General features: G+C 39.1%; 3 protein-coding genes across 19 annotated transcripts in view; all 3 read right to left on the bottom strand.

The window, feature by feature from the left end:
* scrib (scribble planar cell polarity protein) overlaps positions 1 to 2,276 on the bottom strand; it is a 68,353-nt gene extending 66,077 nt beyond the window's left edge. For all 9 annotated transcript variants that reach the window (XM_030123842.1, XM_030123848.1, XM_030123849.1 and 6 more), the window contains exon 1: positions 1,198 to 2,276. In XM_030123842.1, the coding sequence (XP_029979702.1) occupies positions 1,198 to 1,356 (159 nt within the window). In that variant the 5' untranslated portion in view covers positions 1,357 to 2,276. The remainder of the gene's footprint in view (positions 1 to 1,197) is intronic.
* A 490-nt stretch (positions 2,277 to 2,766) lies between these two features.
* On the bottom strand, positions 2,767 to 10,952 carry puf60b (poly-U binding splicing factor b). Of its 8 annotated transcripts, none has more exons than XM_030122964.1 (12): positions 10,852 to 10,952; positions 10,188 to 10,284; positions 9,886 to 9,981; positions 9,370 to 9,459; positions 8,803 to 8,853; positions 7,541 to 7,702; positions 7,312 to 7,404; positions 5,726 to 5,939; positions 5,413 to 5,645; positions 4,732 to 4,846; positions 3,964 to 4,211; positions 3,561 to 3,860 (listed from the first exon to the last, which is right to left on the bottom strand). In XM_030122964.1, exons 3-12 carry the CDS (start codon positions 9,961 to 9,963, stop codon positions 3,561 to 3,563), a joined length of 1,584 nt encoding a protein of 527 aa, XP_029978824.1. In that variant the 5' UTR covers positions 9,964 to 9,981; positions 10,188 to 10,284; positions 10,852 to 10,952. The 8 variants fall into 8 exon arrangements, with proteins under 8 accessions (XP_029978822.1, XP_029978828.1, XP_029978821.1 ...); XM_030122965.1 differs by lacking the exon at positions 10,852 to 10,952 and adding an exon at positions 10,791 to 10,810; XM_030122962.1 differs by lacking the exon at positions 10,188 to 10,284 and having other exon boundaries at positions 2,767 to 3,860; positions 3,964 to 4,199; positions 10,852 to 10,919.
* Positions 10,953 to 11,719: 767 nt separating this feature from the next.
* The window catches only part of nrbp2b (nuclear receptor binding protein 2b), a 62,243-nt gene continuing 55,856 nt past the window's right edge, over positions 11,720 to 18,106 (bottom strand). For both annotated transcript variants that reach the window (XM_030123346.1, XM_030123347.1), the window contains exons 12-18: positions 16,703 to 16,805; positions 16,547 to 16,597; positions 16,306 to 16,441; positions 15,910 to 15,963; positions 15,640 to 15,703; positions 14,323 to 14,378; positions 11,720 to 14,154 (exon numbers count right to left, since the gene is read on the bottom strand). In XM_030123346.1, the coding sequence (XP_029979206.1) occupies positions 14,068 to 14,154; positions 14,323 to 14,378; positions 15,640 to 15,703; positions 15,910 to 15,963; positions 16,306 to 16,441; positions 16,547 to 16,597; positions 16,703 to 16,805 (551 nt within the window). In that variant the 3' untranslated portion in view covers positions 11,720 to 14,067. The remainder of the gene's footprint in view (positions 14,155 to 14,322; positions 14,379 to 15,639; positions 15,704 to 15,909; positions 15,964 to 16,305; positions 16,442 to 16,546; positions 16,598 to 16,702; positions 16,806 to 18,106) is intronic.

Below are 18,106 nucleotides of genomic sequence, written 5' to 3'. Positions count from 1 at the left end.
GATAATACAACCATTTTCAACAGCTGTGTGCATGTGTGTGCATTCATGCTGTTTTACTTTTTTGTATACCAAATATCAGTCTAATTTCCAAAATAATGAAAAGCAAATGGTTAAATGTCTGATCAAGAGTTTCCTATGTATAAATGTAGTAACATTTAGTCCTGTGCCAACACTACAACCGTTGATGACCCAGCCTGTTCTTGACAGTTTTTCATTACTGAACATTTCACTTGCTTCTTTCACCACCAACCCAAAGCTGTCAAATGCAGACAACTATGAATGTCTTCTACTGCCCAGTGTATTCATACCCCACCACAATTAGAGCCTTTGCTTCACCCTGACAAAGAACAAAAGGGCTGAACTGAATTAAACTAGGAGAAAGTCGAGCATGCAAGTCTTTTGTTCCACAGTTCCACAGAGTCAGAGAGAAAACAGACCAATGACAACCCTGCTCCTCTTAAAATAAACTCTTGGGCCGTGCAAGAGAACCTTTGTCATATTTCAAATTGTAGGAGTGTGGGTGGGGACAGCATTGGAAGTCATTCCACAGATGCCTTCCCACTCTGCATCCAATCCAAATGGCCACTGATGCCATTACTACAGGCAACATAGTGTCTGTGCCAGCTGTTTTGGTTTGGGAAGTCCCTTGTGAACACAGAGTAGGAGAACTCCCAACATTCCTCTTATAAAAATATATTATATTAAAAACAGAGGGCATACACTTTTCATCCAGATCCAGCCCCCATTTTCTTCAAACCAAGCTAACAAAAAGATGAATAACATATCTACTGCAAGTAAACTAGTTGAATTATTTAGACAGTTAGTGCATGGTTAGGCACTGTTTTTTTTTTTTTTTGCTGTACACACAAAACAAAACTTGCCAAATCAGGACATTTACCATTGCCAGGCGAAGCTACTAATGATAAAGCCCTGCAAGGTAGAACGACCAAACCCACTCCACAGGTGGAAAAGAGGACGTACCTGAGCAGAAAAGGAACCACCTAAAGCAGGTGATATCATGCAAAATATTTTGCTGCTGAAGGCAAGACGTGACCTTTGAATGTTATATAGGTAAAAAGGTATATGTACTAGTGGTATGTGACTTTGACAATATGTAGACAGATGTACCCACTTCACATGTGGGGAACAAACACGAGTGACTGATGGGACTTACATGGTCCGTCATCCCTTACATACCTTGGGTAGCTCTTTGAGTTGGTTGGCATCAAGAAGCAGCTCTTCTAGGCTGCGACTGTAGCGGAATATCTCATCAGGGACCGTCTGTAAGTTGCAATGCCGTTTGTCCACCGACTCGACGTGGCGGTTGCAGCGCCACAGGGGGATACACTTCAGCATGTCCGGCCGCCTTGGGGGATATGGTTGCCGGTGCTACTGAAATCTCCGCATCGAAGGTGAAGCAGGGGGGGGAAGGTCGCTAGGATAGAGGACAATGTCAGAGTGGGGCTCACTCAATGTCAAAAAAATCGCTGTGTTCCCAAGGCGGTCCTGAACAGGAGGCCAAAATCCACTTAAGCACAAAATAATCCCTTCGATCAGTTAGCGATATCTCCAGTTTCAGTTCAACTATAGGGCTGTCCGATTCGTCGTAGCGTCATCCACCCCGGAATTGTAATGAACATAAACAACATTGAGAAGTCCCGCTTAGCGAAAGTGTTTATTTCACTTCTTGTACTTACTTCTTCAGACAGACGAAGTAATATTAGCCTTTTTTTGCTACCACTACCATCCTAGAATCACACTGACGCTGTGTCGTGTCGTGGCTAGCCGAAAAACATGCACCCAGAAAACCAGCTATACACAGACGTATTAAGTACCCCAAGTCATGAATAAAGACTGCTAAAACAAACTATTTCCTTGTGTTTCACATAAAAAATATTCCTCAATAAAAGTTAGCATATTCTACGAAATATTCAGTAGCGATTAACTCGTGTATGGCTGCGCAAGGATGTGCTCGTCTACACCGGCTGTGTTGTTAGCAAGCTAGTTACCGTTAGCTAACATCGGCTAGTAGCTGACTGAATGCCTTTGTGCCTAGCTGTCGTTAGCTAACACTAGTATCGTTAAAGCTATGAAAAGGACCTTTCTACGCGTCCATTTTGTGTGATAATAACATCCCAAACATGAGCCAAAGAAGCTGCCCAGTCAGTGTTCTTCAACTGAGACGCAGTTAAAATGCCAGCACCAAAAGCAGGAGCTTCAACAGGAGTCGCGCTTCCCTCCCATAGTTGAGGCAAGCCAGGCCGGTTTGGCGTGTGGGGGGCTGGGCTAGGTTTGAGCTGAAGCACCGCCGCTTTCGCCTCACTGTAGCAAAGGCCACACAAGTTAATTTAGGGCTCCACCTAGTGGAAACTACAGGTAACTGCAGCTGGGAAGTTTACTCGTTCTTTGAACCTCCTTTAACAAAACGCTTTGTCTTTCACCATCTCCTGTTTAGTCTGGTACCACGGAAGTCACTTTAGGCTCAGTAGAAATAACTACCAATCTGGTTTTGTCATATAAAATCATATATAGTTGTAATGTCAGCACTCAGGTGACTGCTCTGTTAAGAGTATTGGAGTATTTTTGTCACAGAATATTCATGTATACTTCAGTTTGACAATAAACCCCAAAAGCAGACCAAGATTTAACTCTAATAACTTTACTGTTTTACTGGTTGCTTTAACAATGACATGTTAAGCATTTCCCCAAGTAAATATTGAATAGACTGGTGAAAGTTTCAATATTAGGTATATTCTCAACAGCAAATCAGGACACAAACTTTAATTATGGTGCAGAAACACATGGATACAAAAGCAGTTTACAAGGTAAATGTTCTCATCGTGGCACTTATTTCAGATACTGTTCATGTCACAGAATACAAAGTCCAAGTGGAGGGAATAAGAGTTAAATGATAAATATACACTATGCAGAAACAAGAGAACTGGAAGGAGTCCCAGACGAGCCCCTGAGCAACGATATAAATACAAAATAGAGTTGCCCATTTTTCCTACAAAAAGCCAAAAAACAAAATCTTCTCCAAGTTATTTAAAGTTCTGTCTACTGTCATACTGTCCAGGAAGGAGTAGCTTTTGAAAACAATAAACATGTTTACAAATTAATCCTTAAAAATAATTTTTTCATTCCATCATTTGTTAAAAAAAAAAAAAAAATCCATCACACATTCTGTGGACAAAGAATAACCTTTAATAGTATAAAGAAAAAAGTGTTTACATGTCCCCGCAGTTTCATGAAAGAAAAGAAAAACAAAACAAAAAAACAGGAGCTTAAAGCAGGAAACCTAAAATATTTAACAGGATTACAAAATTTGAAACTTGCACCAAAAAGGAGTCTTCACAGATCACAAATCAAAATCTGACACTGAAATATTTAATGAACCCCAAACAGGGTGCGTAACATTAATATCAACAGCAATTTAAAAAAAGAAAATAAAAACATAATTACAAGTTTCAGAGGCCCACTTCTCTAGCTGCAGTGAGTGTAGCTGAAATGAGTTAGGCTGACAGGTATGGGATGGGTGCTGGTGAACCATTTCAGATACTTTATGCAGAGAGGTCACTGCTGTTGAAACGGTCTTGGTCATACACTTCTGCGACAACTTTACGACCTCCGAACCAACGGTCGTTGAGGGCCTGGATGGCTTTGTTCATCTCCGAGGCCATGGAGAACTCTACAAAGATTTTGACAATAATATCTGCGTCCTCCTCTTCTCCTTGCTTTTCCTGGTATATGATGACTCTGTTGACGGAACCGAATTTACCACACTCCTCTGTCACCTCGCCTTCAAGATCGTCGTCAATATCTTCTGGACCGACCATATTTCGAAGTACCATCACCGTAGACTGAGGATGAGAATGTTGAGTATTTAGTAAATAGAAATAGGAAAGAAAAAAAAAAAAAAAAAAAAAAAAGAACCATGTTACACCAAATCTACACAGATCTTACCTCAGACTTCCTTAGCAGTTTCTGCATGACCATATGCCTAGCACTGCTGCCAGAGATGCTCATGTGCTCTTGGTCACTTAACATCTCCTGTCCGGTTCCGTCTTGGAGCATCTCCTCTTTTTCCTCTTTCTTTTCTAGTTGGTTGGCAGCTCCGGCTTGGTTAGACAGGACAGGTGGTGATGCGAGTACAGGATTTACAAGGCCAACCTGGGGAAGCACTGGTATGGGAGGACGCACTGGAGTCACCCCTTATTGAGGAAAACATAAGTCAGGGCCTTAACACAGACACATGCCTTCAAACCACAGAGGCAGTTAAGTACTTGGGAATGCATGTTGCCTTGTAGTTTACTGCAGATCAAATTAATTCAAATACTGATCCTGTTCTTGGGCAAATATTTGACTACAGAAATGTAATCCACAGTCATCCAGTTTGAAGTCGATAATGTTTGATTATTTACTATTTATTCAAGTTGAAAATATGCAAGAAAGGTCTGTGTGTGACCAATGAAATTACTAGCACATTCACACAGGTCATTTATATACATTCTTTTATACACTCAAATTATTTGTTTTACAATTTGACAGGATAATCATGTACACAGCCTGTTTTGCAATGCTCTTAATTGTGCCAATTTCTGCTTTACGTCTCGCTGAGAAGAGTAAATAATTACAGTGGCTTAGATTCTGCCTCAGGGTGTAGTTGTATTAAATGGTATTTATGAAATGAAACCCAGAATAGGGTCCAGTCAGTTGTGTCTTTGTACACACCTGTGATGACCCCCGGTGCCTGGGCAGCCATTACAGCCTGAGGTATTCCCATTTGCTGACCCAGAAGCTGGGGCGCAGCTAACGCCCCCAGAACTGATGCGCCAGCTACAGCCTCCTTAAGAGAGGGGGGCCGAAGACATTAGGTAAGGGAAACACACAGAACACAGCACAAGGCAGCACAGTCAACAATCAAACAGTCATACATTTCAATGCAAATTCACAAACTATTTACCTATTTTAAACAAGCCATAAAATGGCATTTTAGTGAATACTACATTGTAAATTACTTCTGCTGTCAACACTGAAACATACTCTGAGGAATAACACTGTTTACTTGATTATTTTGACACTGACAAAACAGGTTTCACTGTGTTTGTGCTTACTAAGAGACATACCTCTTAGCTTACACGCCCAAGCAGTGAATGGGAGGAGCTTTGTTACTTACATGTCTATATAATGTGCATAGAAAGAAAACCAGATCGTTCATTCATAGTCTGTTTTTTTCAACACGTTAGGCTGGCTAAATAACATTAAGCCCGGTTAATGGAAACTGAGTCTGTGCGGCTGCCGTTTCCATGCAGTTTTACAAAACTGGTCTTCTCCCAGTCACCTTAATAAAAATGCTACATTCATATTCATCTGTACTCGTGTCAATTCTAGCTAGATCTGGGTTATATTTACCTGGAAGGCCATTAAATCCCTTTGGAAGGGATTCATACTTGCCTGGGCCGTTATCTTGGCTGTGGCTGCCGCTGCAGCCACAGCCGCTGCTGGTGGCAGACCACCGGGGGTTGTGGGGGTCAGTAATGGCATGGGTGGGGTCACTGCTTTGCCTACTCGTAGGTACTGACCCCCCAGGTCAAAGAGGTTCATAGAAGATACAGCATCCAGGGCTGACTGTGGCTTTTCATACTCTGTAAGTAAATATAGTTGTAGTTAATAGCAGAGCAATAGCAACAAAAGGGCACAAGCGACTGTGGGGCCACCAGCTCACCAATGAAGCCAAAGCCTCTGTGTCGCCCTGTGGTGGGATCCCTGGCTAACGTGCAAGACTTGATCCTTCCAAAGGCCTCAAACACGCTCTTGATGTCATCGTCAGAGAGGTCAGGGTGGACAGATGCCACATAGATCCGGTTAAAGGCGCGTGCCTCCTCTGCCAGTTGGTCAATGATGGGTTGCGCCTGACCGATGTTACTTGGCCGCCCAACCTACAGCACAGATCATACGAGCAGGGCTACTGAGAAGGGGATTCATATAATCAACTGAGGACGCAGAACCCTAAATCCCTGCAACGATACTTTCGAAACAGCCACCATATTCAGTCAAAGCTACCTTCCTTCAGCTATCATGATGCAATGCTCTGTCTAGATGTCTTATATCACCTGGTTATTCAGCTCCATTGCAAGTACCCTTAAAGATATGTAAGTGGGTTTACCAAGAAAAATACATACACATTTACAGCCTGTCATTCTTAATCTGGCTACCAGTAGAACATAAGCTAGTACTATAAATTAAAGGTGTAGCATTATAATGAGTAAATAACTGAATACACAAAGCTTTAACCTCATTAACCTGTCTGAAAAACCCTAACAAAAATGACCAAATACTAATATGACTGCCATATAATCATGGTCTCATTAGGATACTTGTAGTGATGAAGCAATATTGGACCAATATTTTCCTGGAAATGTTTCTTTTATCAATTATTAGTTTATTCACATTATAAGTACAAACTAGTAACCCAATACCCATAACACTATCAAATAAAGGAGTACAGCTTTATCTCAGTGCACAGTGTGACTGGCTGAGCTGGTGGCAACACCGGAGAACGCAGCAACCCTCAGACTACAGCTACAGTCTAGTAAAGGTTCATACTGTCTTCCAAGTAAGCTGTGTAAGGAATTCATTTATCAGACAGGGGCAATTGTTTACCTGTTTGACTAGATGAGGGCTACAGGAAGTAGCCAAAACCAGTCAAGCGGGTAAACAACTGCCCCTGTCTGATAAATGAATTACTTACATAGGACTACAACTACACACTGATATCATCTACTGTTCTGCAAAAATGCGGGTCCCTTTAAATAGCTCCCTATGTCTGACGATCTCGTTGGGACTTGGATCTGTGCTACAGATGGGGCGGCCAAGCAACACCAACCAGGCGCAGCCCATCATCAGTACACCATGGACACAGAGCAGCGCATGACACCGCTGGGCATCGTACTGGAACTTGTCACTAAAACAGCCTTGGTAACATCAACGAAGCATAACACATAGCAGACAGACACCAGACAATACACACACAATACACGCACCTGAAAATAACAGACACAGACAAGCAAAGAGAGAAAGAAAATTAGTGTCTTTACATACTTATAAACAAAAAAGACAAATGAAAAATTTCAAAATCATTTTTAGAAGCTAATTCAAATATTAACTCAATATCCCAACAGCCAGGAAGGACTCCAAATCCCCATCTCACCAAATAATACACAAAAAAAGGTTAACAAAAAACAAGATAGTTTTCCTTGGTCCAAGTGTTGGCATGACCTCGAGAAATGCTCACATCTACAGATAACTCACCTTAATGTTTCGCCCCCCCAACATGACTGAGTTCATCTGCTCCAGAGCCAGCTGAGCAGCCTCTGGCACATCATACTCCACAAATGCAAACCCCTGCACAGAAAGTAAAGTAAAAAGATGCATAAAATGTAAAATAATAGAGAATAAGAGTTTTTAGCAAATGTATTGAGTCTGAATAACACATTTTTTACCTTGGTAAACATCGTAAAAAATCATTTATTGCACTGACCTTGTGTTTCATCGTAACAGAATCCCAGGACATGTCAATGCTCTTGATGGGGCCAAAGGGGGCAAAAGCCTGTCTGATGGTATCCTCACCAAGCTCATAGTATATGGAGCCCACATACACCCGACACATGATGGCTAGAGCACGTTGCCGCTGAGCTGCCACCTGCCAACCAGGGAAAACAACACACAATAAGCATTAGAGAGTAAGAGAAAGGAAAACAAATACACACATACACACTCACACAAAGTTATAATAAAAATGTGTATTTTCTACTGCGCTTTCTTTCCCCAAAAATAGAGGCCAATGCCAAGTTATGGAGCTGGACATAATAGAGCAGTAATGGGATACATTAATCAATGGACACAACTTTGTGAAATAAATAGTAACGTGGAAGAGTTATAAAATACTGATGTCACCACTTGAATTTACCATATGGCCTCTTTTCTGTTACTAGTGAACAGACATATGGAGGAAAACACACTGAAGTGATTGACATGCACAGCCCTTACAAATATTTGGCTTCAGTAACTGACCTGTAGTCCACGGGTGCAAGTAAGGTAACAAAAGTAATCGTGGAGTTCAAACGAAATCCATATAAAGTCTTGATGAAAACAATTCAAACTTTCTTCTCAAATCTAAGGGTTGTGCTGTGTTTTTTCTGATGTTTTTGATTCAGCCTGCCTCTGTTTCATTCAGTCACCAACAAGAAATAACAATTGTCTAATTCATGACATAATGGGAAGAGAATTATTTCATTCAGAGGAAAAAAAACTTGACTGAGATGGCCAAAAAGATCCCTGTTCCAGCAGTTCTCTCATTTTGGTCCATTACTGGGATTGCTATCCCTCTTTCATCCCATGCCAAGAGCATTGTATTTTGAAATCCAGCAAATGCATATTTCCAAAGAGACGTGACTTTTCTTGCAATGATAAACATGCTAAAAGTTCCCTAACAGCCAATAAGCTTCAGCTATCTTTTTGGTAAAAAAAAAAAAATAATAATAATAATAAGGCTAATTATCCCACTGCAACTCAAGGCGGCATGTAAGAAGTGCTTAATAATTTAACACTAATTCAGCTCACAAAGTGTTACGGACATGGTTACGAGTAAACAAGCCGTATAAAGCCATGTTTTCTTGCAAAATATGCATTCTTGACAAAAGGGCAGGGATTGTTTGCGAAAGCAATTAGTAAAAGAAGGGTAACAGTCCTTTTTTTTTTCATTGGGAATGCGCACAGAAAAAAGTTTAATAATCTATTGACCGATTGTAAAGGTGAGAGAGGATCTCCAAAGCCCATTGTCACTGCTGCCATCTGAAAGACAGTAAAGATGAAAAAAGTGCTGAAAAGTAGGTTAGATATCCCTTAGCTTTGATTTTTTTAAAAAGGTAATTGCTTTGCTAGATAGACAGAAGCAGTTAAGCTAACACTGTATTCAGAACCTCCGTCTAAACAACATACAGTTTGGGGAGTTGCCTCCCCTATCTAAATAACAAATCACCACACAGCAATAAACATGAGTAAGTCCCCTTTAAAAGTGCAAATCATTAACAATATAACCAATGCATTCACCGACGATCATCTCCATCTGAAAAAAAGCAAAAGCAAAAGCAAGGGCACACGGTCTATTGATGCGGTCTTTGTCACAGCAAGGGAGGAAAAAATAGCACGAATTCCAAGACCCCATATATAAGTCCGATGTTTGACTGAAGAGATAACTGAATTACTCATGTATGAAAAGGCTAAGGTAAACTGTCTAGAATCACTCTTAGGCCACAGGTGATTTACAAAACTGTTGTTTGGCAGATTGAAAAAAGTAATACATCTCACCTGCAGATTGGTGAGCTGTTGTTGCTGATGGGCAATGGTCTGCTTCACCAAGACACTCTTAATGCTCTGTTCCATGGCATACTTCTTTGCCTGAAAGAAAAAAAAACAAAAACAACTTACTGATAACACTTCTATACAGTCAAGCACTGACATTTGGAGGACTCACAATATGCACTATTTATACTATGCTTTGTCTGCTTATTCTAAAGCACCACAGTAACCTATTGTTAAAGGCAACAGATCGCATTTCACCCGATTTCAAATGGGAAGGTAAGCACCATTTGTGGTGACCTTCCTTTTCATTAAAAAGTCCTGCTGTCACAGTAGTACTCTGTCAGTAGTAGTTTCTGTCCGTCTAAATCAGGAATTAGATTAGGCCTACTTAAAGTATTGCTGTTACGTAGATCCTTCTACCAACAGGGATTTTTATTTCATATTCTTTGTTGGACGTTAATACTTGTCACACCCTTGCAAAGTCTATATTTTGAATGATGTTTTATACCAGTAGTTTCTTACCCTCTGAAGTGCCTCCTGCTGCTCAGGGGTGAGAGGCGGCAGGCCGAGCTTGGAGCCTGTGCTCTGTCCATTCTCCATCGTCAGAGCTTCACCTCCCTGCAATTCAGAGTGAATTATACAAAAATCCGGAGACGAATTCTGTTAAAACACCTGCCTGAAGGTCCACAACCACATTTCCCTACAATACAAATCTTCATTATAATTTCTGCAACCTCCAAAAGCTTAGGTTATTATTAAATATGCCATCATATACAGCACATACACCCGGAATTAAACCAGGTGACTCCGGACGAACTTCTTACCTACTCAACCCGCTAATCGCTGGGTCCACCAGACTGAGGCAGGAAAGCCCCCAAGGGGAAGAGGACTGATGGGGAAGCTTTAACAATTCAACAAATTCTAGGGGAAAGAAAATGCCTTCAGACTAACAGTAAAAACACAGGCAGCTAGCAGTGACGTTATTTAACACTGAGATCTACACATAGCCAGCCCGTCGTTTGTAGATTAGGCTACTTTTAGTGTGATGCTCATGAATGCTAATAACGGCGTTCCTCCTCAATAACAGTAGCTAGCAATGACTAGCAAGACACAAGTAGCAATATCGGGCTACGGCTAAACCTTGGCCGACAGATCACTTAAAATGGGAACAGATCATTAGCTCTGACATGTTTATTAAATTCCAATAACATAATTGCACAATTCTTACAAAGAGCATAATAAAATCGGCCTGATTTATGTAAACAGTAACGATATCTTTGTTGCTAGTAACAAGCTAACTGTTAGCTAATGGCAAGCATTCATCAGTATGGCGCGTGAAGCAAGCTCTATTTCCCCTTTGAGTTTTATTACCAATATACTGAATATTAAGTACAATTCTATGTGTCTAGATATTGCGTTTTACTTACGCAAAGACTAGTGAAGCTGAAAAACAAGTTATTATCTATATTTATCAAGGATTTTATTTACCGCAGTCTCCGTAACCGCCATGAAGCACACCTTCTTCGAAAGGCCCACACAGCTCAAAAACCGCGAGATTTTCGTGTTTTCAATGAAAGGTATCGCGATGTTTGGATTAAAAAAAAAAAAAAAAGAAAAATCATCGCGAGGATGGGGCGTAGGGGCGGGGTTAACGTAAAAAGGAAAATTCCACAGATTGACCACGGCGTGGGTGAACTTTGTCATGCAAATGTGAGGTCTTTCAGGAACTGTGAATTTATTCAGTATTGATCACCTCCCTTAAGATATTTCTGGGCAATGTTTATGTTTGGTTTTTTTCTTTCGTGTTTTCTTTAATAATATCCTTCTAAGCTTGCACCAAACAACTACACGAAAATAATAGACTATATTTACAAACATATCTAGTAAAAGCTTTTAACACAATATGTGTTCATGTCGGTGCTATCAAAATACCCATGTTTAAAAGATTTTTAAAATTTCTACAGAATTTCATGTATTTGATTTTAGATTTTCCTGCATGTTTATAATTCACCTGCATTTTACTACAATTCTCTTGAGTCAACAATTTCTTCTTTGCAAACTGTAATGCATGTTCATTCTGATTCTGATACATTCAAGATGTGTTTTTATTTTATATTGACACAGTTTTACCGTTTACTTTGGAAACTCACATTGCTTTGACATTGTAAATGGAATGTAACTTGAAGGACATGAGCGAGGAACTTACACACTCCAGTTCTACTCTTGATGTTAATAAATTGCATAAACATACATTATACAGATGTTAAATACAGATGTTAAATTCTGTTATGTCTCAAATTAGTTTAATCTAATGTGATCCAATTGAACACGTGAATCATAAAAATCAACACAATGGTCATGTCACATACTGTTTATTGTCATGTAATTAATTGCAGTAGCTACAATATTTAACAAAGGTTTAAGTAGAACACACCCAAAGGCAAGATTCGTTCAACAAATTCACAGAAAAAGTCATCTGACATAAAATAAGACTGATATGGACATTTTATTCATGTTTGCACAGTCTAAACATTCATTTTCTTGGTCAGGTCTCCTTGGAACTGAACTGTGACGAAGGCAAAATGCAAATATCTGAATGGTTGCAGGCTATTAACACATGCAGCTTGCTAGATCAAATGAGAGCAATAGTGGCACCGCTTTGTATTCATTTTTGCTTAAAGTAAATCCCTTAATAGCCACAAACAAATATGTACATCACAGCCTAGCATAGGCGTATGTCTGGGAGAACTCAGGGCTCCTGTCTTCAGAGACACACTGATAAGAAGGCTTGACACAGAGTATAGTAAGTATTTACTGTAAGCAATGACTGTACAGCAGTGTAACTGTTATGAAACTGTGACCCTACAGAGCTAAAAACAAATGAAGCAGAGTGAAGTGATACTGACAAACAAGAATATACTGCTGAAGATTACTCAGACAATTCACAATTTTTTTTTATTGTCCAGTTTTGTTGAGGAAAAACCCATTCAAATGGTAGTCTATCCTATTGCTGAGATTAGTTTCTTGACATGAAAATCTGCCAGAGCCAAGGGGAAGTATTCTATTTTTATATTTGCGTGGGCTGCAATACAATCAATTCCAAAGTTTACTGTAATATTGTGTAGAAGAAAAGTGTAGTACAATGGTCAGGGCAAAAATATTCAAATCTTTTTTAGAGGTGGGTTTCTGCAGCCATCATGCAAATGTTGGATGTTTAACAATAGTAGCATTATTTATTACAGACATAACAAGATATACAAAAAGTAAGGAATTTGAAAGATTTGGGTGGGTTTTACCTTTAAAAACTTGAACCTTTACAAAACAAATTCAGTGAAAGAGAAGGAAATATTTTAGTTGATTCAGGAAAATGGAGAAGAAAAGAACTACAGCAGAAATATGTAATAATCATATGACAAATTTGACTATTAAGTATTGAGATCACGTCACCAACACCCTTCACCCAATTTTTATAGGACTTAGCTATTACGTTGCAGCTTGTATTGATGCATTATAATAGTTTTGTACATGAGCTACAACTGTTCTCAAACTGATATTGACTGCAGGACAAAACATTACCACTTGATCCATTAGTTCAATACATGATGGCTGTAGCTCTTAATGGAGCTGCCATTTCCGGGTGTTGCAGGCTTAAGTGCATCTTCGTATTCGCTGAGGCTTGCTTTATCGACACGTAATAAAAGACGGGAACAGTGAAAATCATAACCCATATCACTTCATCTGGACTGACTATCGTAAAGGTCAGCCTGAGGAAGATTTATTTCAAATTGCTTTGTTGGATAGATGCCGTTTGTCCAAAGTACACTGCCATATCAGGCACTTTGCAAGTCTTTGGCGTTCATTACACTTTCACAGGGGAAAACCCCTTAAGAGCACTACAGGCTAAAAGAGAGGCATCATCTCATTGCTCGTTATTACAATTAGGCGTGGCATGTTTAGGTCTGGGAGACATAACATCTGACCCAGTACTGCAGAGTGGGGGGTTAACTTCTCAGGTCATTAAGTAAAAAGCGGACTTGTGTGATGCTTCTGTGGTTCACAGTTAAATAGAAATAAATACGTTAACTGACTGAGTATTAACAGTGCATGTAGGACGGAATCTTAAATTCCTAAAACTATAATTAAACTGAAAGTTCTGGCTTGTTGAAGAAAGAGGTCTTAGTAAATTATTATAACTTTGTTTACATTTAAAGTTGAAAAAAAAAAAAAATCTGAGGAGACAATGGAGTGCAAATGAGGCGCGTAAGCAGTAAAATGTCCTTCTGGAGCCATAGTTGCTGCATTTGTAAGTAAAACAAACCCATTCTGAGTAGTGGCATTATGGAAAACATAAGCTGTCAAAATATCTTAAGGCATGGTAGCCCTTTTAGGCAGGGAGTTTGTCAATCTTCCACTGCTTTGTGGGATTGTTAAACACAGCCACGGTGCCTCTGGTTGTCCACCCAGAGTTGCCTTCGGTTTCTTTCTGACTGCTGGCGTATCCTCCTGCTTCTTCCGTGGGATGATTTACTGACTGTCAAGGCCCAGCATCCTTCTGTAGATGTCTCCTTATATCCCCAGCTGGGTCGACTCCCTCATCTGTCCCTCTGCTCCCGGCTGTGTGACCCTGCCCGCTGCCCTATCCCGTTCTCAATCCGTGTGGTCCAGGCCCCAGGCCCCTCTGTCTGGGCCAGTCGTGACCCGTCCTCACTGTGTGGCCCCGGACACGAGCGCTCGGACCCGGTGTCGACTGATGGCATCCTCCAGGAACCCAGCGACTTTCTCACTGTCCTCCTATGAAGCACACAAAGAAAAATAAAGAAAATGTTTAGACAGTACAAGCTGTATAACATACAAGAAAGAAAACTATGCCCAACATATCTGCACCTACAACTAGTGTAGTAAACAATGAAGAATTTAGTTCATAAAACCTCAGAAAAGACAGAAAGGTTTTATACTAACCTCATTAATGAAGGCATAGTGAACAAGCTCACTGGCAAGGTCTTTGGAGGTGTCCGCTGAAAGTTTAACAATAAACAATTTAGTTACAATAATCTGTGATTTTAAAAAAGGACCTACTCTCAACTCAACTTTTATTAACCCTTTAACCCATGAGACATTATTTCAATGAAACAGGCTGCTTGGAATGTGTCATAAAAGCTGCTGTGAGTATGTGCTTGCATTCCTTTTCTTTATTCATTTTTAACAGAAAAAGACAAAGAGAGGAATTGAAGTTTTACAGGTTTTTACTAAATAAGGCACTCAGAATGTACATCAATAAGAGATTTAGTCCAAGGCTGTGTTTATTGGCTGAAAAAGGACAGATGGCTGACGTATCAAACGGGAAGTTTTGTTATCATGGTTGGGGTCTCAGTGGCAGTTAGGATTATTCTTAAACACTGGAAAACCCCTAAAGTCCAACAGTTTAAAGAATGGGTAAACATGATGATAAAGACTGCTTCATATGAATGTATGCTTCATAAGTTTAACAATAGGGATGGAACCACAGCACCAGTTTGGGAGCCATTCAGGTCTTACATAACTATGACTGCCAGTCAGCAGGATGACAGCTGAACTACTTCCCTCTAGTATTTATTTAGTTATCTATTTTATTTATTTATTTTTTCTTTATAAGAACTTCCATGCTTTGTAGCATTTTTGATACTTTTCATTTATGTATAAAAGCCCTGTTTGTTAACATTAAGCAACATTGTATGATTGTCATGTACCAGGTGAAAACGCCAATAAAAACTTGAACTATAAAAAAAAGACATTTAGGATGCTGAATATGAACTGTGAACTGGAACACACTGAACAACAAGTATTTGAATTTAGGTCCTGTAGGTTTAGTTTTTTTGTTTTTTTCTACGTAAGTCCAGCTGTTTTTTGGCACCTGCAAGTTCAGTAAAAACACAGTAAAAAAGGAAAAAAAAGGGGGGAAAAAATGACAACACTTCAAACAACTGTAAAAGTAAAAAAAAACAAAAAAAAAAAACAAGGGAAAAAAATAAAAGCCCAAACCATCTATTTTATAGTGAGTCAGTCTCACTCTCTGCTCTGTGTTTTACCCCCCCATTCCACAGGTGGTGGGGGGTGCACTGAGCATGTTCAGATGTCTATGAAAATAACAAGGTCTATTCTACCAGTACATTTTGAAATGCTTCCTATTGAGTAAACAGTTCAATTTTTATGAATATTTAAAATAAATCATACATTCAGAACACTCATCACAGACACGTCAGGGGCTAAAGGGTTAAAGCATAATTACAGTGAACTTACTTGGAAGAATGTCACAGCTAAGCTGCCGATGAAGTTTGTCATCCATCTTCAGAAACAAAGAAAGCTGGAGAAAAAAAAAACACAAGGTAAAGTTTACATCAAGTTAAATTTATGTTTAACAAGTATAACAGAATAAGCTCTTAAAACTTCTACACTTCTTCACTGGGGCAAATAAACTGTAGTAAATATATACTTTTACACTACATATTAGAGCCCAGCATCAGAGTTTGCACTAAATGGTCGAAGTACCTGTAATACAGTATGACTCACATGAGTTTTGGTCCCTTCTTCATTTGACTCCAAATTACAGTGCATCTGAACAACCTGCAATGCCAACAATCATTAAAACACTGCCTCTAAAATGCTTTGGGTGATAATAAATGTGCACGATAATAATAAACAGATGTGAGCATGTCAGATCTTGTTACATGTTATTCATAAGCACAAAAGTAGAGAAACACAAACAAGTCAAGAACATGTGCAAAAATAATGCTATAAAAAAACTTATTTAACATGAAGCCTTAATGATGGTAAATCAGGATCTACTACTATGCAGACTCAAAGTAGCACACAAGCATTTCTGTCTTTGTTATCACATGGTTCATAACTTAGAACTGTATGCAATACTTAATGCAGCAAGCTTGTCATCACATGCGAAAAGCTAACCTTCCGTGTTTCTGTTTCCTGGGGTTCGGGAGTCGGCGTCTTGACCGTCTCCACCTGCTCCTGAGACAAGGACAGGGCTCGGGGGACGGGATGAGGCCGAGACGAGGCAAAGTTCATTAAAGGGTAGATCCCATTCCTAAAGAACAAAGTACAAAACATTCATTGCAGATATTTAACAAGCGATTAATGTCATTTTAAGATTTTTCTTTCAACACAAAATTACTTGCAGTGTTAGACTTACTTTACGTCTTCCAGAAACTTGTCGAGTTCCAGAGGGGATACATGCGAATATCTATTGAATATAAAACCAGAGACACAGGAGATAGTGAGTGCTGTGCATAATATTTGATTTTCAAAGAAGTAAAAGATATATAAAAAAAAGAGTGGTGGATTTTACTTGAGCTGAACTCCTTGTCTGTCTTCATGCTTAATCTCAGCCATTATAGCGTTAGGGTCGAAGGACTTGGTTTTTTCTTCGACACAGTTCTCTGGAAGCAAGTCTGTAGATGAACCAGATTGCACATTGGTAAACAGATTTGATATGCAGCATGTGCACCAAATAGTCACTTGATATTAGTCCACGAAAGTACCAGCAAATTTTATTTTTTGTTTTTAAGACAGTCTCCTCAGTACCCAAATCGTACTGAGGTACCTTTTCATTGGTACTGGCTCCAATGTCTTTGGATTTTTTTATATCATTTTATTGTGTCTCTTACATTGTTTTTGTATTGTTACATCTTTTACATCATTTATAATTTTGTTGTGTTAAATATGCAACAAGATAAGAATAGAAGAATTGTTCACAATGTTGGTTTTCGTGAACACACAAATCCACTATTTTTACAATCTAAACCTTTAAAACTCATTGACCTTGTGGAGTTCAAAACTATTCAAATGTATAAAGCAAACAATAACTTACTGCCGGGCAATATTCAAGAAATGCTTTGTGAAAGAGAAGGAGGCTATGATTTAAGGGGAAAATTAAATTTAAAGATTCATAAAGTACGCACTACGTTAAAAAGTTTCTGTATCACCATCTGTGGAGTCAAACTGTGGAACAAATTGTGTGTGGAGAGCAAACACATATCAAACATAATTCAGTTTGAAAAAAAAAGAAATAAAGAATTGATTCTTGAGAGGTATAGTATTTAATAATGACAATGAGGGCTGTTTGTTTATGGATGATGTTGTATTGATAAATATGCTGTAATTTTTGAGGAATATTTTTGAACTGTTGAGTCTGCATGACTGTACTGCCATGAACATATTCATTAATTCATTTTCTGAACCTGCTTTATCCTCACTAGGGTCACGGGGGTCGCCTGGAGCCTATCCCAGCTACATGGGGCGAAGGCAGGGTACACCCTGGACAAGTCGCCAGTTCATCACAGGGCGCCATGAACATATTGTTGTGTATAATTCAGTTACTGCATTATGTAGTTGTTGTGGTTCGATGCTACAATTAGGAAAAATGTATTGTTGTATTAAGTTAGTGATAAAGGTGTAAAAGCACTTGAGGGGTAGGATTAAATAAGTTTATATTTCTTCCTACTCCTTTTCGACCATGCAAAATCCAAACTCGTATGCACTTGAAGATAGACTCTGTTCATTTAAATGTTATCTTATTTTTTTGTCTTAATTTGTTTTGTTTTGTTGCATGCAATAAATAAATAAATAAATTTATAAATAAATGGTAAAGATGAACCTGATGAAACCAATTTAGATCATGTTGTTGCACCCCTTACATCATTTTTGTCTTGTTGCAACTTTTATGTCTTGTTAGATCTTTTGCAGCTGACCT

The sequence above is a fragment of the Sphaeramia orbicularis genome, chromosome 20, assembly GCF_902148855.1.
Source record: "Sphaeramia orbicularis chromosome 20, fSphaOr1.1, whole genome shotgun sequence".
NCBI lineage: Eukaryota > Metazoa > Chordata > Actinopteri > Kurtiformes > Apogonidae > Sphaeramia > Sphaeramia orbicularis.
This window is presented reverse-complemented; position numbering and strand designations above follow the sequence as displayed.